Below are 27,482 nucleotides of genomic sequence, written 5' to 3'. Positions count from 1 at the left end.
CTATGTCAACTACATAGGTGATATTCAGAAAATAGACCACTTTTGTCAAACTTAACACTTTGTTTTTGTTATATGTCAATTCTATCAAATTGTGTCAAAAGAGCAGTATTGATTATTGATAAATGATTAATTAAAAATTGATTATTATTATTATTTATTTATACACATATGTGTACGTATTGACTTGCTCTAATCACTAATGTTATTAACAAAAATAGATATTGTAAATATTTAAACTTTTAAGAACTGTGAAAACTTTCAACATTTAGTTACATCCCGCTGGCCTTAAAAACTAAAAATTAATATATTGTGTAAAATCTGCGATGGCAGATCAGAAGTCGATTTTACACGAACTCTACGTATTCTCTGAGTGGAAACCAGAACCCGAGTACTTGGTAAGATTATATATCAGCTACTTACTAACACCGTTACGTCCTTTCATATCATGTTGTTTTACAGCAAAAGCCTGACAATATATTTCCGGAAAATATATCAGCTTTATGGAAATGGCTTAAATTTTTTGGGCCCAAAAAAAGCTTGCTTGATAGTGTAACTGCGTAAGTATAAACTACAATTGAAAATGTTTCTTTTAGAGGCATTGTTGTTTACAAGATTGTATATTTTCATCATTTCACCTAGATTTTATACAATTTTGTTATGTTTATTACTTTTTAGGCATACTGAAAAACAACAAAAATGGCATATAGCTTTAGGTGATGAAGGAAAAGTTATAGCTGTACTTACTGACAATATATTGGAGATTAGAACTAAGAGATCTGATTATGCTACCATTGCTGCCAGGACTACAGGTATTAATTAATAATTGAAATGTATGTATTGGAAAATACAATAAATATGTGGTATTACAGGAATTTTTCATTAGTTTCAAGGGACCCATATCCTCAATGGCGAAAGGTTGTTTGGAGTCCAGATTGCTCTTTCTTAGTCATCACTTATGGAAATGGAGTAGTCAGCTTTTTTGATCTAACTGCATCAAACCTTTTTAATATCCCTATTGTAAGTAGACATACACTATAATAATCCTTGTGGATCGTACAAATATTTTTAGATTTTTCTTTCTTTCTACTAAAACATTTAATTATTTGGGGGAGTAAAGTGAATGGAATTTTTCAAGGTTTATTAAGCCCTGTGTGCTTGTAAAATAACCATACCATAATAATTAATATAATAATAGTTTTCATTTGTGCTATTATGCCAACTAAGCTAAGATAAATTTTGAGGAATATATAGTGATAACGCTGGCACCAAAAAGTAGCATTCAATAAAAGTCATTAAAAAATGAGAGGTTTTTAATATTTTTAGGATTGCTCAAGACCAGGTGGATTGGAGTGCACTGATAACACTCATGCCGTCTCAGAGATAATATTCATGCCGCTCAGAGTTAAGGATACCAAATGGTGAGCTATATTGATAATTACTTTGAAAATGTATGAGAAGACATCACTTGCTAACTACTTAAAAAATAGATTTTCTTTATAAAGTTTAAATTTTTTGAAGAGTTGCAATTTAACTCTTATAGTTTTACTACAACTTAATACTATGACGCCTGTAATTATATTGGTGCAACATGTTATCTGCAAATCTTTATCTTTCTTGGACATCCATCAGTCGAGCGGGCCTAATAGCATACCGCTAATTATGCTGCGTACTTGTGCTCCCGGGTGGGCTTCGGTCTTAATATCCCTTTTCCGGAAAGACCGCTTGAATACATTCGATCCCTAAAAAGGCCACTGAAATATTTCCGAACTAATTAGGCTTAGGATCATTCAAGAAAAGAGCGTACAAATTCTTAAAAGGCTAGCAACGCACATGCGAGCCTTCTCGCAATGTAGCTCATAGGCAAAAATTCAGCAGATGCATATTGCGTATGACTATGACGTCCGCAGCAATAAATAGCGTTGATAAGTTCAATAATGGCTGGAAAATACTTTAAATATTTGCTTATTAAAATAAATTTGCATTACATGTGTATTAGAGAAGTTATATTTTCATTTTGTTCCTATTAAGGCGTTTACAATATAAGGTGACATCTGTATCACAGAAGTCTTATAATTTAGGCTTTAAATGGTTATACTTTGTAGGAATTGGGAAGTCCTTGTTATAACATATGATGGCAAGCTTCGCGGGTTTCTTGTGTCTCAGACAGAGGGCTTTAAACTACATCACACTTTCCACTTTACTGGTGGAGTTTCGGCAGCTGCATATTGCGCGCCACACGGTATACTCTATGTGGCAGGAGTGCCACAGGCCGTGTATAAGGTATGACCGGCGCATTAATTTGACAGATAGAAAATCCATTTCTAAGACATTTATATCATTGCCTTATTTCTACAAAAAGGCGGGCTCAATCGTTTTTAAAATAGCATGTACCTATTATAACAAAATCACACTATCGTTTTTTTACGATAAAAACTCAAATTAAAATAAATATAGTTGGCTTGCTATATTTTTAATAAGTTAAGTTTTTCAGGATGGTAGATCTTCTTTATGTGCAGGATTAAGCGCATGGCGTATTCTAAACGATGAACCATTCTATAAGCTATCAGTTGTATCAGACGAGTTGCAGGCAAAGCTTGCCCAGGAGCGCTTTAAGCTCTACATACCATTTGTATATTCAAAGAATATGGTGAGTATCATTTATGATGGCATTTTAGAAATAAGATTTTTATTGTATCAATGCATCGTCAATATAACGTATATCAACAAAAGTAATATATGCATTATTTATTTGCTGCAAACAAATATTTAAAGTGTCAAAATTAAAATGATTATAATGCAACAATAATGTATATGGGCCTGGGTATCCGGAAGCTATATCCCTACCCTCGGTAAAATAATGTACCCTGGTTCGGCTGTCACGTGTCAGTATAATAAAAAAAGGAATCCAATAATCGGTAAGACTAAAACAAGCACTTACCGGTATTTAGTAGAGAGTGATTCAAAGTAGAGACTTGTAAGAGTAGATACGTGTAACTTCATATCTAAAAACTACTGAGAGCGGAACAGAATCTCTGAACTATTAAAGTTGGAAAAATACAAATAAATATCTTCATCCAACCAGCTTCATCCTTAGTAAGATTTCATAATAAAATTAAAACGTAATAGTTAAGGCCCACTGTACGATCATAACAACTTTCAGCTACACTCTCAATTACATGCGCATACACACCCATACACACACTCACTCGTTCACTCATTCTTAATTTGTAACACTAACATTTTTATAATTTTTATGCTACTTTTTTTAAACTGTTTTAAACATGTACCATGTACCATGGAATAATTGTCTTCTAATTATCACAACACAGGGCTTCCCTAGTGTGGGGACTAGCAATATATGAATCTTGTCACAACCCTTTTGTCATAAATAAAGTTTAAGTGGCAGATTCCGTTTGAACGCCGATTTTAGTGCGGAGAATCGAAAGCTATCTTCTTGAAATTATATTTCAGAATTTTATCATACGCATGGTACCATCTCCAGACTCAACCAAACTATTGTGCATGCATTGCAACGGTGATATATCAATATGGCGTCTTCCCGTATTAACGGGTGAATATCGATACAAACTAAATGAACAAGACCATCATGCTTTACAAAACCCGTTAAGTAAGGACCAGAATAATAAAGACCAAATGCTGTATTTCCCCGCTGATGTGGATTGGTGGAGTAATCAGGTAAGAAACAAAAAAAATCTTGTAATGGAATGCTCCTTTATTATTGAGGCAATAAATAAATACTATTTGACGAATACAATTGCTTTACTTTAGAAATATTTCTGGCGTAACTCAAGTGGATCACAAAGTACAAAGCGACAAACGTTATGTCAAATGCGATATAGGAACTTCAGGTTAAATAACAATTTTAACATTTATTACCCCTTATATCCGTTTCTCACATTAATCACACGTTCAATACTTTAATTTTTATCAGCCATTCCATTAGCCACAAAATTATATGCTTTATTTATATGTGGAAGCCAACAGGCTAATTAATTATTATTAATTTAACAATTTGTGTTTTTATGAAAATTAAACTCGTAAATTGTACCGATTAACTCACAATTAAAATACTTAATTATCCCTGAGTAACAGATTATATTTATTAATAATTAAATGTCCAGCCACAGATAGGTGTATATCAAAAAAGGTACCTTTTTAAGGTTAAATATATGTATATTTTCAGGAAATAATTGTATCAAGATTCAGTGGTGCGGTATCGATTTGTGGAATTGAAGATATGATTAATATAATGGGAAAGCGACCGGAATTTTTCCAGGGTTCGCCTCAAGTAAGTATTAGTTTTATTATTTATAGATTTTTCTTACTTATCCTATCCTTTAGTATCTACATACCAACATATGGAACATTTTGCTATGCTACCCTATGCTATAGAGACTATTAGAATTTCTTCCCTGAGTACTGAATAATATTATTTTTAAATTATAGAGTAAATAAAAAATGCTTTGATTAGATCAGCCGTTTCTTCAAGTTAAACATATTTTGCTATTTATTCATTTTTATTTATATAATTAAGACTTTATAAGAGTTGTGTCTAAATCTTATTATATTTAATTCACTTGATGACATACACTTTAGTATAACAATAATAGGTAAAGATTTTAAAATAATTAAGATAACATTTTTAATGCCGTAAATTAATTATTGCACATAAATTTAACGGTTAGAATAACTTTATTTCTCATATGAATTAAAAATTCGCTTACTGAGAAAACATTACAAACTAAGACTAAATAATTATAACTAGAACGCACAGATGAAGGTATATAAAAATTCACAAAACAAAAACAGCAACAAAAATGCAGGTAGACACAACAAACTCGAAACGGTCAACCAAGCAAAAACATAGGTGTCTGTATTAATAAATTAATAAGTGATAAATATATTTTTATAGTTTATAATATATTTTAAATTTCCAACGATCTCGATGTCAGGACTGTGAAAAATTATCAGTTACAATATTAGTTTTAATTTTTAATATCAGGTGAGATGCGCACATGACGGCGCGTTCGTGGCCTTGGAGTGCGAGAGCGATGTGCTGCCGCCAAATAAGACCAGAGCTGATGATTCTGTGAGATTATTTATTTATTATTATTTTGGTGGGAAATCTATTTAATTGAGGGAACGGTACGGTTATATCAAAATGGATTCCGTAGTGTTTGAGATGACACTAAAATGTCTAAATTGTTTTCATATAAAATGTCTAGTTTCTGAATAAATAGTGTGGTAAAGATAGAAATTTGGACAAAACAAAAAGTTTTAAGCAAAAAAAAAAATACAGGTTCATTCTAGGTACTTTCGCAGATATACATATTCTAAAAATATCAAAGTAAATTACGAAGCGTCAGGTTAGATTTTATTACGACTTTCCTACTTAATAAACCCAGTTACTATTTATTATAATCGCAAAGTTTTCACTAACCAATAAATTATAAAGATAAAAATGGCGCATATTATCACAGCAACTTGTACTTAAATTTGGTTTTTTATTTTAATATAATTGGATAATGTTTCGTCCTCTATACATCGATACACTTCTAACGGTTCGTCAATTTTGATGATTTTATATGTATGTATATATATAAGAATAGACGGTAAGAAGACAAGACTGATTCTTAGTATCCAACTCAATATTTTTTTTACAAACGGGTTATGTAATATCACGTTATAAGCTGTGGTATTTATTCTCATCAGGTGGCAGTTGTAAAAGCGGAAGCGGAAGTAGATGATTCCATGCTAGAGGTGACAAAAGAGTTGATGAAGTCGGTTCTCTATGCGATCACAGATATGGAGACTTTTCAGCCAAAACCGAAGAAAATAACTATTGTGTCGCGGGTATACCGGCTTCTTGGCGTTAAAAGTACTACGCCAAACGAACTTTTTTCTAGAAAGGTATTTTTTTTTAAATTTCATAGATTAGTTTTTCATTCCGCCATTCTCAAATCAAGGAAGAGAAGAACTGGCAATAAACTCTCCACCACCCTTTTTATTTTCATATGACATCTTAAGTAATTCATAGCTAATTATTAAAACACTTACATTCTCGTGGGAACAACACGCAAATACATAGTAGAAACAAATAATATCACCAATTCACGAATTCAAGTACGACCAGTCACCACAAGTAGCACCCGTTCACGAGTATGACGCATAGACGTTTGCCATCGGCCCCCTCGCCATATTTTAGGGAGACAGACAACCGGACGCATGGACGCTGCCGAAAGCAATGACATATAAGCGAGCATGGCGATCCTTAAAATGTGAACTTGGCTGCTTTACAGTTTCGTTGTTTTTATTTTCGTTTTAAATATTTTTTAAATTTTAGATTGAAGGTGGAAAGTATTCCGAAGCCTTGACCCTCGCGGAGACATTTGACTTGGACAGTGATCTCGTTTATCAACAGCAATGGAGGAAGAACCCTGTCTCCACAGATGCCATTCAGAATTATTTGGTGAGTTATAAAATGACCGTGTTGTTTGCCATGGTTACCACGAAAATAACGGTTACCATGGTAACCGACTTTAGTCCGTCTTGTAATGCCGTATTAGTCTAGTTTTTGAAATTGGTACGTTTGACTAAAATTTAAGCTCCACGGTTAGGTTATGTTACATACACACACATAATATGTTTTTTATAGAACAGGCGGCATACGGGCAGGAGTGATGTTATGTGATACCGCCGCCCATGGACACTCCCAATGCCAGAAGGCTCGCGAGTGCGTTGCAGGTCTTTTAAGAAGTACGCACTTTTCTCGAAACGTTTTTACAATTCACTAGTCAAAAACTAGTTCTGGCTTGTTGGCCGTTGCCTTGATAATTGCTGTATGCTCTCCATGCAATAAATGTACGTTTATATCTCTCAAAGTATTTAATAAAACATTAATAACAGTTGAATTTATGTAGAGCAAAGTGTCTAAGAAGATATGGGCGGTTCATCAGTGCGTGGATCGTCTTCCCGAGAGCTTGAGTGCTGCGAGGGACTTGTTGGACTTTGGACTTACGCTCACATGTTCCGAGATTCTAAATGGTGGGTTATTTGTGAAGTGAACTTCTTTTGGCGCGTTAGGGTAAAATTTTTAACGGAACGTCACGAAGATGTGCAGCGTTTCATCTGTGCGTTCTAATAATAATTATTAATCTTAGTTTATAATGTTTTCTCAGTAAGCGAATTTTTGTACATAATTCATATGAGAAATAAAGTTATTCTAACCTTAATATTACGTAAATTGGTAAACTCGTTGAAAAACAATTTCTTTCGACGTATTGAAGAGCTTCAACACCTCGACCTTAGGATTTAGGAAACATAATACAAATTTTATTTTCTTCAGCACGTATACGGTATGAATATAGATATACAAATACATGGAGTTATCATATATTGAAACATGATCAATTTTCGATTGGGAATTTTACCTTAGTAATAATTAATTTACAAAGTCACTTCGACGTGTACTTTGTACGCACGCACTTTTTTTTAGAACAGGAAGCAGGGTAGGAGGCTCACCTGACTACCTTTCAATGGTTGCATATCAAAATTGTTTAATCAATCGCACCTGTTGATAACTTACTTTAAACACCTAAGAAATTGAACCGCGCCTACTTATTACAAAATGTCTCCAGAAATTAACAAAGACCTTCCCGAAGATGAGTGGAAATCTCCGGATGACGTCACAGTTGAGGATCTGAATGGGTATACGAGTGAATTGCTTCGTTGCAGACACGTTATGATATTTTATAAGGAGAGGCTAAATTTGTATGAGGTAAGTTTTAAGTATTAATAGGCATTACTCATTTGAAACGAGCCGAATGAGATTTTTTTTTATTGTTTTTAATACCTCATTTTATCTTTGATTATTGTTATTTTGAGTGCTTTTGTGTGTGTGTATTGTTTGTAATAAATGTTGTCTGTATGTCTGTCTATAATAAACATGGACTAGAGATTGTTCAGTGTTTGTTGCCGTGGTTATTTATTTATTAACACTTTTTCGAGTTACATATTTAGTTAATATATCTTTACCGATCTTTAACCAATATTGGGTTCCGCGAGCCTCTTCACAGGATACTTAACTTTGGATTCTGCCACTGATATCGACCTTTTTCGCATCATTTAAGAATAAGTTTAAACAACTATTAATCTTTCTTTTAATGTTTGTCGTTCTCCTAATTTATAAATTTTGTACTGTAATGCTTTGTTTTGCTTTGTCAGTGAAACTTTTTGGTCCTTTGTATTTATTTTATTTTATATTTATCTGTTTAGTTTCCTTAATAAATAAATAAACATAAATCATTCCTTAATAAACATAGTCGAAAAGGCGGTCTTTTCGCTAACAAGTAATCTTTTCCAGGTAGCTATTTAAGCAAAAAGAAATACTAAGATAAACTAAATTAAAAAATAAAATTTAAGGTAACAATTGAAGCAATTACATAAGTAAAAAAATATGATTTACTACAGAACGTAACTTTGGTAATAGTCTATATATAGTCCATGTTTCATAATGGGGCCGATTTAATTTACACTTGTCGACAAATATTTTAGTGAATCCTGAAACGGATCACTGTTAGTTTTATGATTAATCCAGAGTTACCGATATTTATCTAAATGATATATATATTTTTTTCAATGCCTATTAAAAGTAGCGCTCCACTCTAATCAGAGGTTTTGTTTAAGTCATAAATATTCCAGGCAATATTAAAATGCGAGAAATCAACATACGTGAAAGACGAGTATCATCGTCTACGGAGCAACAGCATAGTCCATAGTGCTATGGAAATTGCCAAAGAAGGTCGTATCGAGGCGTTGACGTGTCTATGGCCGTACATAAAAAGCTTGTCTATGCAATTGGCGGTGCTCGACAAGTTACCGGAATCAACAAGTCCCTTGGAATATCAGCATTTATTGCCCACAAATACGCCAACGATATGGTTTGAGCAGAAATCGCCGATTAAGATCAAGCCATCGGAACATGAGCACGATTGGTGTAAGAAGGAGACTTTTAGGTAGGTCTCAATTTGTGTGTAATAGTGTTATTTAATTAATTTTAGTCTTACTTTTTTAGTAATTCTCTTATCCAAAGTTTTCTTTACCCTTACGACTGTCCATCACTAAACAAATTTTACCTTCCAAAATAAAACAGAACTGTAAAGTTAGGACTTAAAAAATACTAAAAAACACTAAACCATGTTTTCTTTATAATTCTTGACAGTGCACGAGAAGTGTAGTCAAACTGACTATAATTGTATAAAATTATTTTTTATGTAAAAGAAAAAGCAAGTAAATGTTAAAAAATTAGAAAGATTTTTGTATCTCAAACATATTTACGTGTTACGTATTCCTAAACGAATAAACTGGACTATAAAAGATTTGGGCCGTTAGAATGCTACATTTTCTTGATTAACATAGACTATTCTTAGTTCCAAAATAATATAAAACATATGTCTAGTACTGCTGAATTAGATAATAATTCTTATCCTATGTAGTCATTGGTTTTGATAAATAATTTTTAAATAGTTCCCATGGCAGACTTTTATTTTACTCAACAAAATATACGTTTATGAATATTTCAAGATCAATCTGGAGTTCAAACTGGTCGGAAGACACAACTGAGTCCGAACCGAACCTTCCCGAGGAAGAAATTGCGAGTTGGTACGAACGGCGTGCGAGGGAGATAGAAGAGCGCAGTGGGCTCGTTTCGCACGCGCTGATGCTCGTTTCTATCGCGACTTCAGGGGGCGGAATCAAGGGCTTAGATGCGATACTTTATAATCTTTTAACGTTGGACACTTTGCTGTACGACATTAATTTGGAAGGAGTAACCCTGGCCCAGTTGGAACAGATGGATGTGATTGAAACCTGTAAAATGCTGACGAAATTTGTAAGTTGTGTGAGATGATGTTTTATTTAAAGAATTTTAATATTGGGTACAGGTACCATTGGGGACTTTACATTTTTTTGCTAATCGGTTTACAAACTGGACTAAATAGTTGTATTAACGGCTACGGTCGAATGTGCAACTCGCACCTAATTTAGATTTTCAATATCATACATTCTTTAAAACTTTAATATTTTCAGTCAACAACGGACACGTTTGTAGCAGATTTACGTTCGTACGTAACTTCGTTCCTGAAACGTCACGAATCGTTCGCGCGCCAACAGGGTCTCACCGTATCCAATCTGATTACGTTTCTTGAGACGATAAGTACGGACGACCTCACTTTGACATTGATGGTAAGTTATATCTTAATAAAATACTTTTTTACGGATTATAGTTATGTATTATTGTATTTAAACTTATAATTATTTGGACATAATTTTAAATTTAAACCGACGTTTCGCGTGCTTTACAGCGTGCGTGGTCACGGTGACTGAAGACAAAGGTGTTAAATGTCAAAAAGTATTACAGCTGCAGAAAATGTTGCGTTATCTGTATTTATTTCCCCGGAGTTGGTATCGACTAAAAGATGTAGGGTTTTTGCAGAAATTCAGAGTCGATACCAACTCCGGGGAAATAAATACAGATAACGCAACATTTTCTGCAGCTGTAATACTTTTTGACATTTAACACCTTTGTCTTCAGTCACCGTGACCACGCACGCTGTAAAGCACGCGAAACGTCGGTTTAAATTTAAAATTATGTCCAAATAATTATAAGTTTAAATACAATAATACATAACTATAATCCGTAAAAAAGTGTTTTATTAAATGTGTAAAAGTTATGTTAATAAAAGACAATACTAAGTTATATCTTAGTTAAGTTCTTGGCAACTGTCAAATATGTCAAATGTATTAAAATCTCCTAACATTACTTGAGTTTGATTGGTGCTTTAATCTCATAGTTTGAAGTTTTTGAGCTTTGTTCATTTGAGATATTTCCGGCTTAACTGACATCGAGAGGAACACCTAAGTGAATTTGACGTAATAGAATATAATTTTTTTTATAGAATAGGGGGCAAACGGGCAGGAGGCTCACCTGATGTTAAGTGATAGTGCTCATGGACGGAATTTTCATTTTAATTTAAATTAAATGTAAATAAAGTAATTAACTACCAACATCTTGAGCAGCGCCCCGTGGACGTAATTAGAACTAAACAACCTGAGCATATATTGGCTTTAGAACTGATATGATAATGACTGGCTAGATATTAGTTTTTCTTATAAAATTAAATATAGCCTCTGTTACTTAGAGATAGCTTAGCATTCTAATGGACAAAATTTTTAATATTTGATGTAGTAGTCTTTGAGGTTTGACTTACAAAGAATCCATACAAATGTTGCCTGGTATGTAATGTTTCATTATTATCTGTTTAATTAGGTTTAAATGTTTTTAAGGTATTCAAGTCAAAACGGGAATTATCGTTAGACATGTCCACAATTGTGGAATTGGCGGAGCGATGTATTATGGCTCATGCGCACACGCACCAGTTGAATCTGGCCTGTGACTTACTGCATTGCATACTCAGGGAGTCGTAAGTAGTTTAGTTTGCAAGCAATTAAAAAATATGCAAAACATTGATTGGGCAAAATAAAACCATAATAAAAATATACACTTGATCCAAAAATTATTGGCCCCGAAAAAATTCCAGTTACAATAAATATATTGCAGTGTGTTATTAGTTCGCATACAACCTTTAAATCGAAAAAAAAATCCTGAGGTCTTGCTCTCAAATTACCTTTTCTACGATCCTGGCTGTGAAATTTTTTTGCTTTCCTTTCATAGTCATAATCATAGTCATAATATCTTTATTCATTTAGGTAAACATGTACACTTATGAACGTCAAGAAAAACAAATTAAATTTATCGTAAATTTACATTTACCACCAGTTCGCAAGTCAAGGGCGACTGGATTTCTCTAAACTTGTAGTACTTTTTGGGTTCATTAATTGCCAGTTTCCTCCTGTTGGCTTCCACTGTACGGACCAAGTGTTTGTGCACACAAGATTTACGTACGACCCTTTAAAATCCTTTCTTCAAAAAATATTATTTACAATAAATAATAATAAACATAAAGATCACATATCTTCTATTACAGCGACGGTACAATCTCAAATACGTGCCTACTGCGCAAAGTTTCCGAGTTAGAGAAGATCGTAGCGGGCTGTTCGAAGCTCACTTGGCGAGGCGTGGCCGTAGCTCCAAGGGATCTGCGGGACGTGCTTAACGATAGGGAACATTGTATAAGGTTGCTAACAAGGCTGGCGAGGTCGCATCAGGTGGACCCTTTGATGTGAGTGTCTTCTTACTCTCCTTTACTTCTCTTTCTCAATGTCTTTCTCATGCCTTTAATGTATAGTTTTTACTTTGATTGTAATGAAAGATGAACGAATATGTGTGATTCCAGCATAATATGATTTGTACATGTTTTTTTGTTTTTGCTAATTATTTTCTTCATGAAAAATAGGGTGATACTTTATTTATTTGATATATTTTATTCCGTTCATGTTATTGCTCAAATATCAATTAATTATATTTGAGTTTTCTAAACGTATAGACATTTTTAGAACTGAAAAAGCAAAGCAGAGGGAATGGAATAATATTCTCAAAGACATGCTGGATCTCCAGACCACAATCTTTGGATGCGTCACTCGGGAGGAATCTTATGAGGTTATATTTTAATTTAATTTGACCATTACTATGATTAAGTTTAATTTACTTATATAGTTTGTCTGAGTTTTTATTGTATCATTGTTTGGATGTTATTATAACAAATTAATAACGCTCTTATAAACATTGTTTATTTTAATTTATGAGTTTATGAATCAATTTAAAATATTGTGTAAATATGCGTGCCAGTTTTAGTAAATTTTTTTTAAAATTGTTTTAGTATTCCATAAACATGAGTCAAGTCAAGTCAAATCATTTATTTCAATTAGACCACCTAAAATGGCATTTATGAACGTTAAATAGAATATAAAAATGATTCTAGTTGCCCCTTCCAAAAGGTAGTTGCGGGTGGTGAAGATATATTTAACCTATAGAGAAGTGAACTTATATTTAATATATTAAACAAACAGGTTTACGCATCAGCTCTCCTTACATCAGGCGATCCTGACAGTATACGCATGTCTGCGGACGTGTTAACGTGCACGCCCCTGATGCAGTATGGTTCGCATATGATCAACTATGAGAATACGGTGAAATTAGTACTCAACGCAGCCCGAGAGTACTTCAACTCGGCTTCGTCGCTCATAGATCCCGCTCTGCAACTTGCTACGTAAGATATTTATTAATTTATTATTCATTCACTTTGGGTGTGTATGTGTGAGTTTTGAGCGTTCATTTGTTTTGGCATTTCCGTTTTTTTTATTTTACCTTATTTTTATAGTCTTAAGACTATCCTGGTGGAAAATCAAGAGAATTCCTAGAATCGTCTCAATGCATTTTGAAGTCATTTCTAGTAATATTACTTTCTTTTTAAAGTACCAAATTTTATAGCGAATTTTTTTTTTGTATTCTAATATACTAATAATACTTTTAGGTTATGTTTGAAACTAATCGAGCGTGGCAATGCTGAGGTGCAGCAAGAGATTGATCTGATCGACGCTTTGCCCACTCTCAATGCTTTTCGAATTAAACTTCTGCCTATTCAAGGTAGGTTATTGTCTGATGATTTGATATTTCTTCTTCTATGCCTTTGAGCCAATTTTCTTAATAGAAAGATACTACTTTTGCGCTAAGTTATTCCTATGAGATAATTCATAAGCGAAAATAAACAGTAGCTCAGACTCTGAAAGAAAAAAAACAGTTTTAGGGTACGTTTAGATTCCAAACTAAGTGATTTCACAAATTTTACACAAAGATAAGAAAATATATTTTTGGGCCTTTTGGAAACGACGGAATTCGTTTCGACTTGCTGCAGTTTGATAGTTTGATAGTTAATAAGGAAAAACAAATTATTGGTTTTGCATTCCCTAATTACCTTAAAATCTTGTATAACTCAAGAGGCTGATTGCAGATTGTTACGATTAAAAATAAGTGTACAATAGTGTATATCATACGTCTAGTCTTGATTAATACCCTTGACCCCCAAAAAATCCATTCAAAATAATGCCCAAAATTTCCACCTGTTAAATTGGTTTTTTATACAATTTTATTTTTAGTGCGACTCTGTGAAGACCGTATGAAACTGATAGAGGATTGTTTAAAGGCTGAGCCGAGCGCGTTCTTAGCGAGCGAGAAGCTTCTGGAAGTTGCTCAACTGCTGCGGGTCGCGGGCAATGATGACGAGGCCAGGTAAATAAACAATAATATTGTGTGGATACATTTTACATCCGCAATTTATCTTTATATATATTTTTTAGTCACAGAATTATATAAACGTTTTTACCTTTTAAATGTTATATGCAATATATATTCTCTTAAAACTGTATAGTTGTCAGTTGTATAAGTTTAGTCTCTGGTAGCTCTAGTTTTTTAACTCAATATACTTTACTCTACTGTTAATAATTTACATTAAGTTTGATAAGGAAGGAAATAATTTTTCACCAATAATTAGCATATACACAAATAAAAATATTACTTACAATCGCTAATAAAAACTAAAAACCAGGGAAGGTATGGTTCTAACTCGTGTGTGCGAGTACGCGATGCGTGCGGACGCGGCGGGCGGGCAAACGGCCGTGGCGGGCGCGAGACGACTCGCGGCGTTGCGCTACTCGGGCGCACCGCACGTACTCGCGAGCGTCGCACGCGCAGCCAAACCGCACACGGCAGCGCCGCTCAGACGCGATCTCTTGGCCGCCGCACTTGCTTTCTGTTCGCCCGAGGATCTTGAAAAAACACTTGTTTCCAGGTATGTTTCATTTTTAAGTTCCAGCAGTATATGTTATATTTGTGGAATTAGATGTCGTTTTTCTTTCTTTCTTTATTGTATAAATAATCTTAAATAGTAGGTAAGTTGGTATGGTGGAAACATAAACTGGACACAGTAATATATATATATACTAATGTAATATATCTATAGTTATACTAATGTAATAACTTGGTCGATTCCTATTGCATTAGCGAAAAGAAAGAAGAGATACATAACAATTGCTTTACTAAATTTTTATTTAAAGATATTGCTTTTAGGCTGAATTTGGAGCTGGAGAGTCTTAAACCAAAACCAGTGGAAGCAAACTATTACGGCTACCGATGGCCGTCCACTGACGATGAATATTCCGACGCTCTTAGCACGGTATGTTAAACTTTTAACTACAATTTCTTATTACACTGTTAGCTAAGCTTAATCTATAAAATAATGGTTACCAGTGCGACCGGTATCCTTTCTTATAAGGTATAATTTCCTTCAAAAATAGAATTCATATCGACATGATATTGATTTAATTCAGGTATATTCCAACTTAGAGTTTTATCCATTAGTTTTTTTAGTAGGAGGACAAGAGTCTAAATCACGTTTATCTATACATAGCTGACCTGGCAAACGTCGTCTTGCCAAACTACTACCTTTAACTCAGCGCCATCTGTTAGAATTGTATCAAATAATAAACAAATGTTAATGTTATCGTAATTTTAGTAAGGATGCCTATTTTTTTGAAAATGAAATATAGCCTATGTCACTCAGGAATGATGTAGCTTTCCAACAGTGAAAGAATTTTTCAAATCTGCCTAGTAGTTTCGGAGCCTATTCAATTCATACAAACAAACAAACAAAAAATCAAACCTTTCCTCTTTATAATATTAGTATAGATAACCTAGGTCAAGAATGTGGACAGTAATTGTTGATTTTATGCTTGTAATTTTTATGTATACGCGTTCTTCTAGTCGAGTACTCGTACGGTGTAGATCGCGTACACACAAATCTCACCAGGACCTGCTTTTATATATTAATTACCTATTAAACCAAATTAGAAATGCGTCTTCCCTATGGGAGATGTAAATGTAAGCGACATAATTTTGGGAAATATTAGCTTAAATGAAGTGTTTTTTACAGCCCGTTACCGAAAAGAAAGATTTCTTAACGCCTGTTCAAGAGAAGAAACCACTTCTTAATTATTTAGTGGACACCATACAGAATAAATTTGTGGCTGGGTATGTTTTATTTTAATGTTTTAAGAATTTTACATCCCAGTAGCATCACACTGCAACAACTGGTTAGTTTACATTTCTTTATATAAGTAATAGTTGCGTTTGTATAAGTTCTAAAAGAATTAACTAACTTTTATTACTTTTTTGTGGTGTGGTTTTTTTACCCCTTTTAATATACATATGTATATTTCATAATAATTATATATTTCATAAAAAATGTTTAGAATTATTTAAATAAATATTAAAAGGTTCACTTGATATTGAAAATTGACTTGCTAATCTAGTACAACATTCTGAAAAAGCCTGGCAATGTGGTATTACATAACATCCACTGAGCCTACTGCCCGATTGCAAAAAATAAATATATACTAATTTTGACTGTTGTAACAAATTCTTAGCTTTTCAGTACGACACAATTTATTCAATACACAATCTATTCCAGCGAAAGAATATGTTCTTAATTTTCAGGGAAAAGGGAGTCGAAAGTGAGTCTGAAATAATTCAGCGAAAAGTCCACTGCCAAGAGTTCTATTCAACCCTTTATCCAGATTTAGAAGTATCACAAAACTTCTATCGTTACGACCGGTTTTCGATCGAGAATCAACTAGATGCTGTCGACTCACCCCACACAAATCTAAAGATTTATTACATACAAAACTGCCTAAACGTTAATCCTAGTAATGATAATGAGGCTCTAGGTAAGTTTATAGTTCTTAATTTTTGTCGAATAGATAAAAAAATGTAGCACTCTTCTTTTTTTTCTCTTTACTCTTCTACATCTTGTAGGTACTAAAAAGTATTCGAATTTGGTCCTACCAGAGTTTTTAAGAAGAATATCTCCTAATATGGAATTATAGAACTCGTACCTAATAGTAACGACTGTTGTTGGAAACAGTAACCATTTGAACCATAGTTAAAATTCTTAAACTCAAGTATTTATGTGTAAAAGTAAAGTATTTTTTTAAACATTAAAAAGCTGCGATTTAATCATTTTTATTATAACGGTCCTATGTCCCCAACGTAGGGCATCGGAGACATTTATTAAGAAAATATAATTATAATAAAAAAATGAAAATAACAATTTTTTTTAGAACAAAGTATGTTTTAAGTATGTAATACGTGTGCTGTGGTTATAATAGACCCTGGCTCAGCTTTATGCTGAGAAGCAGAGTGTTCCACAGCGCTGGTCATTCTGCCAAAGACATTACAGTTCAGATTGTTAAATTATAATTATGTGCAACACTTATTCTCAAATAAACCATTTCAGTGGTACAAAAATGTGCTGAAGACATTCTCTATAAAGACACGGCACTAAGCGCAGCCTGCCTCTTGAGGTCCACTCAAGACACGACTCAATGCAAGCAATACTTACAAACGTCGTACACTGAGGCGGCCGTGTCCGCTGCTCTGTACGCCACGCTCGTCAAATGTAACGCGCCCGAATTACGGGACAACGTTTATTTGTCCAAACCACGCGACGTGAGTTGAATTTAATTGCTTTTTGTGTTAATGGAATAACTTTTTATAACATGTATAAAAATGTTGTATTTCAGTAAAACTAAAAATATTTAATACTGGCGCCCGGCTTCATATATTTTTTAGACATTTTGTTGTTATTGATCAATAGTTTTCGCAACGCATGCGATGAACGATATTTTATACGCAATTTTTTACACCTACGGTATCGATCTTGTTGTTTTAGTAGGGTGCCTTATTCTTTTCCTGCAATTAAAAAAGCCTATATTAATAAGTGAAATGGTGAAAGAATTTTTAAATTCGGTCTAGTATTTTTTTAGCCAATTCTTTACTTCCATACAAATCTTTATTTTATATTTCTTCCTTCTTCGTTTTTATATTTTAAGGTTAGTTTAGCTTAACGAAGATTATAAAATTTAATTGTTTATTGTATGTACATATTATACATGTATAATATAGATACAGAGGTTATTAATCTTTCGTCTTTATACTAACTTCTTAAAATTCTCTTTAAAAATCTTTAATGTCGAATTAAATCCGACTGAGACGTTAAAATAAACTAAAAATATAACTCGTTTATATCTGTTGAAGTTATTTAATATTTATATAATTTTAGATGGCTGTATCGTCGCTTAAACAAAATAACGGTACCGAAGAGCAAATGGCGCTGATACGTGAATGCATTGAGAAGTTAAGCGCCATGGGCGAAGTGAGCCGCCTGAGGGCGCTCGGAGTCAGTGTTAATGCGCTCATGTTCAACGCTGATGAGGATTATAGGAGAGAAGTTATTTATAGGCTGGCCAAGTATGTTATAATAATCTTTTTGATTACGAATTACTTACGATTTAAACACTTGCTTATGTATTTATAAAGAAACGATAATTTAGATTTACTTCTTTAAAAGAATACCGACGGTTTTTTACGCCGGCTTTTTCTCTCGGCTTCCACTCTCTTTGCCGATGAATAAGGATATGAAATAAGTAACACTTATATTCCCAAATAAACATTTTTATCTAAATATTATAATTAACTAATTTTATTGTGATGCATTAAGTACCGAGTCATGTAATTTCTGATAATATTTTCATAATTTAAAAAATAAAAATATTTGCCGAAACCAGGGATCGAACCAGGGACCTTTAGATCTTCAGTCTAACGCTCTCCCAACTGAGCTATTTCGGCGTTGCTATTTCACTCAAAATTGTAATATGTATTCCATTATCTACCTCCTTTCCTTTTTTTTATTTCACATTTATCTATTTGATATCAGATAAGAAAAAAATATCCACTGTTGTTAATTTGATTTTATGAAATATTTAAAAATACATTGAATTCATCTTAGTGCCCATGTGACTGTACCTATATCAATCATTCTTCATATACAAAAATGTATAGCGCGAATCATATTAAAGAATAATCTTTGTTTTTTTTACATACATAAAATATATCAACAATAGTTTAATTATATTATGTTAAATACTGATAACATGTCAAATTGAAGTAACTGCCCACGCCATCCTAGTGTGGAGGCTAGTGCACTCTCTTTTCAACTAAATGTTCTGATCTCTTCAGATTGCTTGCTTTTACGGAGAAAGACAAACTTTATAGTAATTAATTTTAACGATCAACTTAATTTTTAAGTTAATAAAAAAAATTAACTTTGATGTAAAATGTTGCTAATAAAAGTGTAGTATTTGCATCAACCAAAGACAAATATCTGTTAATCTGTGATTATAATATAGGTCAAACTCTGAAGAGCACGCGCGACTGGCGTGTGGTCTCGCATTGAAGTATCGATTAGATTTGCTGGACGTGTGGCTTCATCATGTCGCATCTGATCCTACCTTATCCCATATCGCACCCGACGCCATCGAAGACATCGCGAGGAGGCCCAATGCACACTCACGGTAATTTTAATAAAATATTTAAGAATGAATTAAAATGTACGAGCTATTTTAATATTTCTAAATTTCATAATTGGCAAAGTTTTTTATCTAAATATTAATTACTACTAAGTACATTTTTGATGTAAGTTATTTTAACTTATTTTGAGTTTCAAAGTTAAAATTTAAATTACATTATAGAACTAGGATGTACTGTTTTTAGGATTTATTAATATTTCTATGAAAACGTCGAAAAAAAACTTTACGCCACTGGTAAATGTTTTTTTTAACTAAACTATGACTAAATTTTTTTGTATTCAAATATAAATGTTTTTTTTTTAAGAATACGCGAAGTCCTTTGGCCCGAGATAGCTGGCAATAATTACGTGGCATTAATAAATTATTTCACTTTACTCAAGAAAGTAGACGAAAAGGCGCTCATATTCGGTCTGAACGCAACTGAACATATTAAACTGCTGAAGAAGGCTAAATCCGCTTCGCCAGGTAAGAGATATTAAAAAATAAATCAGCGGAGCTACAACTTTTTTTTAGGTCTCGACCTCAGATTTTTGTATGTGTTTTATGATCATTTGTCAATGTAATAAGTAAGTAGGTGATGAGCCTCCTGTGTCTGGACACACGCAACTGATTTTTTAGGTCCAAGTTAGCCCGTCTTCTGACATACCATTGCCAAGTTAATCTATTGAATAAAAAATCAAAAGATTTTAGTATTAATCACTATTAGATGTTATACTCTGATTTTAATTTCGTAGAATTCTGACAGCTGTCATCTTTTGACATGTCAGATATTACAAACCTTCTTGGCCGGGGTACATTTTTCAATTTCAATACGAGTCCTATACATACATTTTATTTGTTAGTGAATGTATCCAATTTATTAAGGTGCCCTACATTAATAGACCACTTAAACTATTAACGACGAATGATAAAGGTCCCTTAGGTAGGCACCTAAAGAATTAACTAAGTTGCGATACTTGATTTTTTATCAAGATATGTTTATACTTTTTCTGGAATAGATAGATATTTTTAGTCAGAAATGAAACATGCTCGGTCTCCTAGATCTTCGGGTCTGCTTAATACGCCGTGTGCTTTGACAACGAGGGCTTATTTATTATTACAGAGCTGGATTATAAACTCCTGTTGGAACAGCCATCGGAAGATAGGTTTACTTCCCACATCTTGAACATAATAAAACCTGATAACGCCGGACTTCTCACCAAGTTTTTGAGAACTCTTCCACCTGCCTTTAAGATTCCACTATCCGTCAACCAGCTGTACACCAAATGGCTCACTAAGTACTTCTTTGACGTAAGTTATTTGAACTTATTTTGAGTAAGTTTCTATAAGTTATAATTTGAATTAGGTTTTATTGTCACTGTTACACTTTTACTGTTAGTCTAATTTTTTTTAACTAGTTAAATATAATTATATCGCAATAGGAAATGTGTGTTATACATAAATATTATATAAACCTAAGTTAGAATATTCCGTCCCTATGAGATAAAAAATGCATACTATTTTCTTAAAATTAACAATAAAAATACAATACTTAAATATTAATAGCTACAAATTAAATTATGAATTTAAACAGTCAACCACAATAAAAAAAGTTAGTGCGCACAAAGTACATATGTCAGAAGTGAATCTTCTTTGTAAATTAATAATATAATTACAAGGGTAAATAATTATTACAAAGGTAAAAGCCTTTGTAATCTCTCACTCTTCTCACTCTCTCTCAGTCGGTCTCAATCGCTCTCTCCCTTTTCTTCGACAAAAACGCTGCACATCTTCGTAACGATCCGTAAAAACTTTACGCTTCAATCCAATTAATCCAATGGTAATAAACGGTGTTATTATTTAAATATATAGGTACCCACATCGAATGTGAACAATAAAAAGTGGATGCAGCAGTATCGCGAGTGTGTCAGCTATTTCAACAAACTTTCCAAAGACGATATCGTCACATTCGTCGAGAACACTTGCTTCTCACAGGACGGCATCGATCGGTAAATATATTGTAGCTTAAAGGTATTCAAATTTTTTATTTTTTTTTGTTTTGCTAAGTATAAAACTTATTCTCTTATAATCTTTATTAGTATTAAGATCTTTTTCGTATTATTATTATTTTATTACAAACTAGCAATGCCCCGCGGTTTTGACTCGCTTAGATACCGATCTCGTGCTAGTGGAAAGTCTACTATATCGTACAATAGATTTATATTATATTTTATTTAGTTACTTCCTTTCAGAATATTAGGTACACAGTTTCATAATCAAATCAATATACAGATTTTACTTTAAAACGAATATATATCTAATACATCTTTAAATTCGTAACATGATTTACGTAGAAAGGCCGAATTTAGTAAATTTATCGTAATGAAATATTTTTTAATCAGTCCAGGAATTTTTAGCTTCAGTATAAGAAATTGTTAAAAATATTAACAAAAATTCAAAATACAAAACATTCTTCTATACTATTAGAGAAGATATTAATTTGTAGACAACATTCAATATACATGCCCATGGGTAAAACATTATTTATGTAAATCTTGATACATTCCATAATACTGTCCAACATTTTTTGTTCTCAATTGTTTCCATTCATCTTTCAACTAACAGTAACTTTATTTATTAAGCTCTTAATGTGGTTTATTTCTATGTAGTTTTTATTTTTTGGTTGCTTATTGAATTTATATATTTCTCTTGACTATTTTCTAATATAGACGATGTATATTTGTGTAAATTTGTGATACCATATATTTTTTTGTACAATTTTATGCATACGTTTAATTAAAACCTTTTATCAATATGCGCAGAGTGCCAGGCGCGACTCGTATCTTGATGATAATGCAAGCCGTGGATTATTGTCATCAAGAACATGAGAACGAAATCAAAAAGAATAAGAGGTAATTGTTATTATTGTTCTTGGGTTGTATTTCTATCGAAACAATAATTGTTTCGGCAATAGTAATCAATGAATTATTATGGAGTATTAGAGCACGTAATTTTATAAATAATATTAACAAAAACGCATAATTCAATCGCAGCCCCGCATCGTAATGTTTTACAATTTTGTGAAATATTGTATTGGAAGCAGTGAAATGTTTATCTTTTTTTTTTAAATTGTGAAATAAAAAAAGTCCCTGGACATGATGGAAGTAGTGTAAATAATATTTAAAAAAATTGTGTTAATCATCTTTATTATAATTACCATTACAATTAAGTAAATAATAAATTTTCAGTAGTCAGTCATGGTCCCAAGTGGAACAAGAGCTGAAAAGATGGGCCCGATTCCTCGAGAACTACTATTCGTCCACGTTACAAGCGATACGGGACAATATCGACTTACCACCCGGTTGTATCTGGCCGTAAGTCTTTATTCATTTCACTTTACGAGCTGATATTATCTATGGTTCACTTGAGCCTATATAAGCATTATTATCTGTATTAATTGAACAATGTGCGTCTGTTGATTGACTTGGAATAAAGTGATTTATTGAAAGACATGTGACATGTAACTTACATAACACAATATGGCGGCTAGGTGTCTACTTACTACTGTTTTTTTGTCTTACAATTAAGGTAATGTTCAGTAACCGTGTTAGTCTTCTATAATATATACTTACTACTACTAATAATTTTTTTATAAAGTAAGATGTTTTTTATCAAAAAACTTTCTCGATTAATTTCTTGCTTTTTACATACTCACTATTTGCTTCGGTAATAAGCTATTTCCTAGTGTTGGCCTAGCGGCTCCAGCGTGCGAATCTCATACCTGAGGTCGTAGGTTCGAACCCCGGCTGTGCACCAATGGAATTTCTTTTTATGTGCTCAGTTAACATTTGCTCGAACGGTAAAGGAAAACATCGTGAGGAAACCGACATGTCTTGGACCCAAAAAGTCGCCGACATCTGTCAGGCACTGGAGGCTAATCACCGAAATCTGAGGCTAAGACCTAAAGAGGTTGTAGTGCCACTGATTTATTTTTATTTTTAATAGGCTATTTAATAATTAAGCAACACTACGACAGTTTTACATTTGTCTATTGGTGGCGGTTACCACACCTCGTTTGCCTCCTGGCCCATAAAGAAAAAGTAGAAATAACTTCTTAAAATAAACATAATAGATTTCTATCTATGTCTTTGATATAATTAACCCGTAGCCAATATAAATATGTGTTTCAGTGAGCTGGAAATGTCTCATGGGGACGTAGAGAAAGTGTTGCCAGTGGCGAGTCGACTGGTTTGCCAATCGACAATAAAGGCAAGTGCTTTGGACTCTTTGCTTCAATGCCTGAATCTGAAGCTTGACGTTTATCAACTATTCCAATATGCCGCTGAGAAATATCTAAATTGTTTAGAGTAAGTATATGTTTATATATAAACTAGGCATATATAGGTATGATTGACTAAGATTATAGTTATTCTAAAAATTAATTCCAGTATTTTTTCGCCCTTGTACCTAAATAAATGTCGTCCTATTGTGCTATAACTAAAAATAATGTTCAATTAATTTACTTTAACTAAAACGCATCGAAGTAATCTGTAATAGTAGCTTATTTTATTAAATATTAAAAATATATACAAAGATATTTTATCTATATCTAAGGAAACATACATATCTAACATGTTTTATTTTTTATGTTTTTCTAACATTTGTCCGAAATTTAAATAACGTACTTATTTTAGAGACACAAAAGTACTAGTGTCCCGTATGACACAGTATCACAAGGACGGCACAAAGTTTCCGGAAGATTTCCTGGACGGTGTCCTCCAAAAGGCTTCACACTTTGGTCTTCCGCCTCACAAACAGCTGGGTCTACTCTCTTTAAGCCAAAAGTCGAGGTTCCAAGACGCCAACGACCTACTCAAAGTCGCCGCTTCCACCATTGACCTATTTCGAACCGAATGGCCGGACAGTGAATACGCCAAAGATTTGACAGGTAATTTTATTCATACAATATATATTCATTATAGTTATATCTAATATATGAAATTCTAGTGTCACGTTCGATCCCATACTCCTCCATAACGGCTTGACCTATTATTATGAATTTTTTAATATATCTTTTAACCCCTTAAATGATAGGCGTCCAACCAAAAATTTAAATATTTTTTAGCGAAATTTTTTTCTTATTTTTTTATGAAATGATATATACAACTTTAAATTTTTATCTACCCTCTACGAACAATTTTTTTTATTTATTTGTCAGTTAAGAATGTATGACTTGAACTCGTGAGGTTTTCATATAGAGAAAAATCACAAAAAAACCTAAAAAGTTTTAATAATTCCGGAAAACCGAATAGTCCGAATACCCAAGGGTAGCAAAATGATTCATGTTGGTATGTACTAAAAAGGCTTTGTAAAAATCATATGAAGGAGAAAAGAAGTTCTAGGTATATAGAATTCGTTCCTTCTTTAGTTTCACTTGTATATGTTGAAATATTGTTTAAAAATAAACACTATTTTTTTTGTGGTAAACAACATTTGTTGTAAACGCTTCTTTAGGTGCATGTTCATTAGGTGTAGGTAAAATTATTATTGAGGTTTAATTTTGTCGATTGAGACCGATTGAGAGTGATTAGAACTTTAAATGGCAATTCTTATAGGAATCTGAATTTCAGATGACATGGTGCTAACAGAAGAAGGGCGAAATGAAGTGTTCAGGGAATTCCTTCAAATGATCGACACTTGGCAAAAGAAGAAGGCTCTCGCCGATGTCCTCAACTGCTGGCCTGTCACTTTCAACAGGTCTAACCTCGTTTTTTATCTTATTTCTCGTTTAGGTTAATCGGGCACCTTTTCAATAATAGAAAAAGCTGGGATACAGGTAACCAACGAAGATTTTCTACAAATAGGGTATATATATTATGGTAGTTCCTCGTTATAGAAATATTGTCGTATAACGCGTTATGTTCTTTAATCGTTAAAGTTGATTTAAATCGAATATTAAGAAACGAAATATGCGGGGAAAATATCCATGTTTTTCGAGGGACTGAAATCGCGTAGTATGAAAATTAATTATACAAGTAAGAGTATCGAGTTATAAGGAGGTTACTGTTTTTATTTACAACTACATATAAAAAATCCATAGTCCATATAAAATTCTGTAAACTTACCTCTGTGTTATTGTTTCTCCAAATTTTGTTTAAGAAGGTTCACTTTCTGAATACAGAAAACGAAGATGGTATTAATAAAAACTTATTTCCAGTGATGGCCGCAGCTTGCACAGCGAATACATTGAGAAACTACTTGAGAAAGTGTCTGTGCACGCAGAGAACTTAGTTCTAATCAAACAACTACTCAGCAGACCGATACTTAATGAAATGGTATATTCATTTAAAACATTTATTCTTGTTATAATTTATAATGTATTGAAAGTTTGAATTCAAGATTTTAGGACATTTTAAAATTTTGGCTAATATTGTTAAAGACCCTAAAAACATTCTATAACTTACGCAATTATTATAATATTATAATAATAATCTTGTATATATTAAATAAAAAAGTAATGGCAGACCGACAGCTCAGTCGTCACAGCCGTACGTTTTTAACGATTAAAACAAATCAAATTTCACAATTTAGCCACTCATTCACTAACTGACCAATCATTAAACTTTGAGGCACTTTCAGCAGACATGGAGACTTGAAATGAAGAATATGTTTAGTGTAAAACAAGAAAAACCTAAAATATTTTGCAATTTCGGTCCGATTTCCTAGATAAATTTGTCTGTATCTTTTTATGGGATTGCATTAAATGTTTGTAAGTTAATACAGGAGGTCCTTTAGGTGTTGCGATAAATTTTTTTTACAAGTTATGTTTTTAATTACGTAAACTGTTACTAGTAAAGATAACATTAAAGTATGCATTACTAAAAGTTACATAAATAATATAAAATATATTTTTTTCTTTTTATATAAGTATCACTTTACTTGTTCGTTAAAGTTAGTTTCATTCAGAATTTTCAGTAGATTGTTTTTGTACATGAAAGCTTGGTTAGGCAAATATTATACCGTAACTGAAACAGAAGTTAACAATATGTTTTTGACTGGGAATCGTAAGACTCTTAAGGTTTTAATTAAAATAATTATGAATTGTAGGAAGTGCGACATATTCTCCGCGATGTAAGTGCTGATTCAGCGGCTGGAGCTATGTGGGTGTTATTACTTACGAAATGCGACAACTTCGTGTCCATGTTGTACGACCTCATTGACAAGCACAGGGTATACAAATTTTTTTTTTTCAAAAAATATTTTTCTGTTTCACAGTAATTATATGAATGAAGGTCTTCGAAAGTCTAATCTATCTGTATGTATATTTAAAGTTGTATAGGTAACAATTTTTATATTTAAAGGATTTTACTAGTTTAAAAAAAAATTTCCCTACAGATTTTTTGGTCAGTGCCTAGAACCTAGGCCTGAGATAACCAAAAAAACAATAATTAACTCTCAGAATGCACAGACAGATCACCTACTTTCTTACAGAGAAAGATACAGATAAAGAAAAATGCTATATACTTATATATATTGATTAATAGCACTTGATATCTATTTCAGGAAAATTTAATACATAAAAAAATAGGCGAGGATCTAATTAGAGAAATGTTGGAGCAAAGACTTTTCGTAACACTAGTTTCGACTCCGTTGTACACCCATATGATAAACTACATACTTGGTGCAACATCTGAGGAACCATCACTGTACACCACAGAACAGGCGATCAACGATTTAATACAAGAAAATTATTTAGCGGAAGCCGGACATCTTAAATTATTGTCTATAGGTGTCCCTACGCCCTTACGCGGTTTCACGCAGGCTGTGCGATCTTGTAGAAAAATGTTTAACTAAATCATATAATGTATGTCTATTAAGTTATTAAATTATCATTATGTCATTTCTTTTAATAATTGTTTTACACCCTAAAAACAATGATTACGCGTAGCTTGACATACTTCAGTGAGTTCAAATAAAATTTTATATTTGAGAACTAAGCAATTGAAGCTATGCAATATGAAAAATGGATAAGATTAATTGCAGAC

General features: G+C 32.7%; 1 protein-coding gene and 1 non-coding gene across 3 annotated transcripts; one reads left to right on the top strand and one right to left on the bottom strand.

The window, feature by feature from the left end:
- The first annotated feature begins 133 nt into the window (after positions 1-133).
- On the top strand, positions 134-27,482 carry LOC110995005 (neuroblastoma-amplified sequence). 2 transcript variants are annotated; one of them, XM_045632779.1, is made up of 41 exons: positions 134-395; positions 460-557; positions 676-809; positions 884-1,017; positions 1,324-1,418; positions 2,103-2,280; positions 2,492-2,647; positions 3,472-3,696; positions 4,205-4,309; positions 5,024-5,110; positions 5,734-5,931; positions 6,365-6,490; positions 6,942-7,065; positions 7,659-7,798; positions 8,722-9,035; positions 9,604-9,910; positions 10,108-10,263; positions 11,365-11,501; positions 12,066-12,260; positions 12,535-12,637; positions 13,048-13,247; positions 13,512-13,624; positions 14,134-14,266; positions 14,583-14,825; positions 15,104-15,209; positions 15,966-16,063; positions 16,529-16,758; positions 17,328-17,539; positions 18,153-18,340; positions 19,279-19,443; positions 19,763-19,923; positions 20,561-20,748; positions 21,310-21,446; positions 22,260-22,349; positions 22,689-22,811; positions 23,628-23,804; positions 24,132-24,385; positions 25,068-25,194; positions 25,655-25,772; positions 26,545-26,667; positions 27,001-27,482. In XM_045632779.1, the coding sequence occupies exons 1-41, from the start codon at positions 324-326 to the stop codon at positions 27,289-27,291; spliced, it is 6,561 nt and encodes a 2,186-aa protein (XP_045488735.1). In that variant the 5' UTR covers positions 134-323; the 3' UTR covers positions 27,292-27,482. The 2 variants fall into 2 exon arrangements, with proteins under 2 accessions (XP_045488735.1, XP_045488734.1); XM_045632778.1 differs by having other exon boundaries at positions 22,686-22,811; positions 27,001-27,481.
- Trnaf-gaa lies at positions 18,646-18,718 on the bottom strand. Its single transcript has one exon. It is a non-coding gene; the product is annotated as a tRNA-Phe (tRNA).

This window comes from Pieris rapae, chromosome 20, assembly GCF_905147795.1.
Source record: "Pieris rapae chromosome 20, ilPieRapa1.1, whole genome shotgun sequence".
NCBI classification, from domain to species: Eukaryota; Metazoa; Arthropoda; class Insecta; order Lepidoptera; family Pieridae; genus Pieris; species Pieris rapae.
The sequence above is the reverse complement of the archived record's forward strand: the minus strand, read 5'-3'. Positions and strand labels throughout refer to the sequence as shown.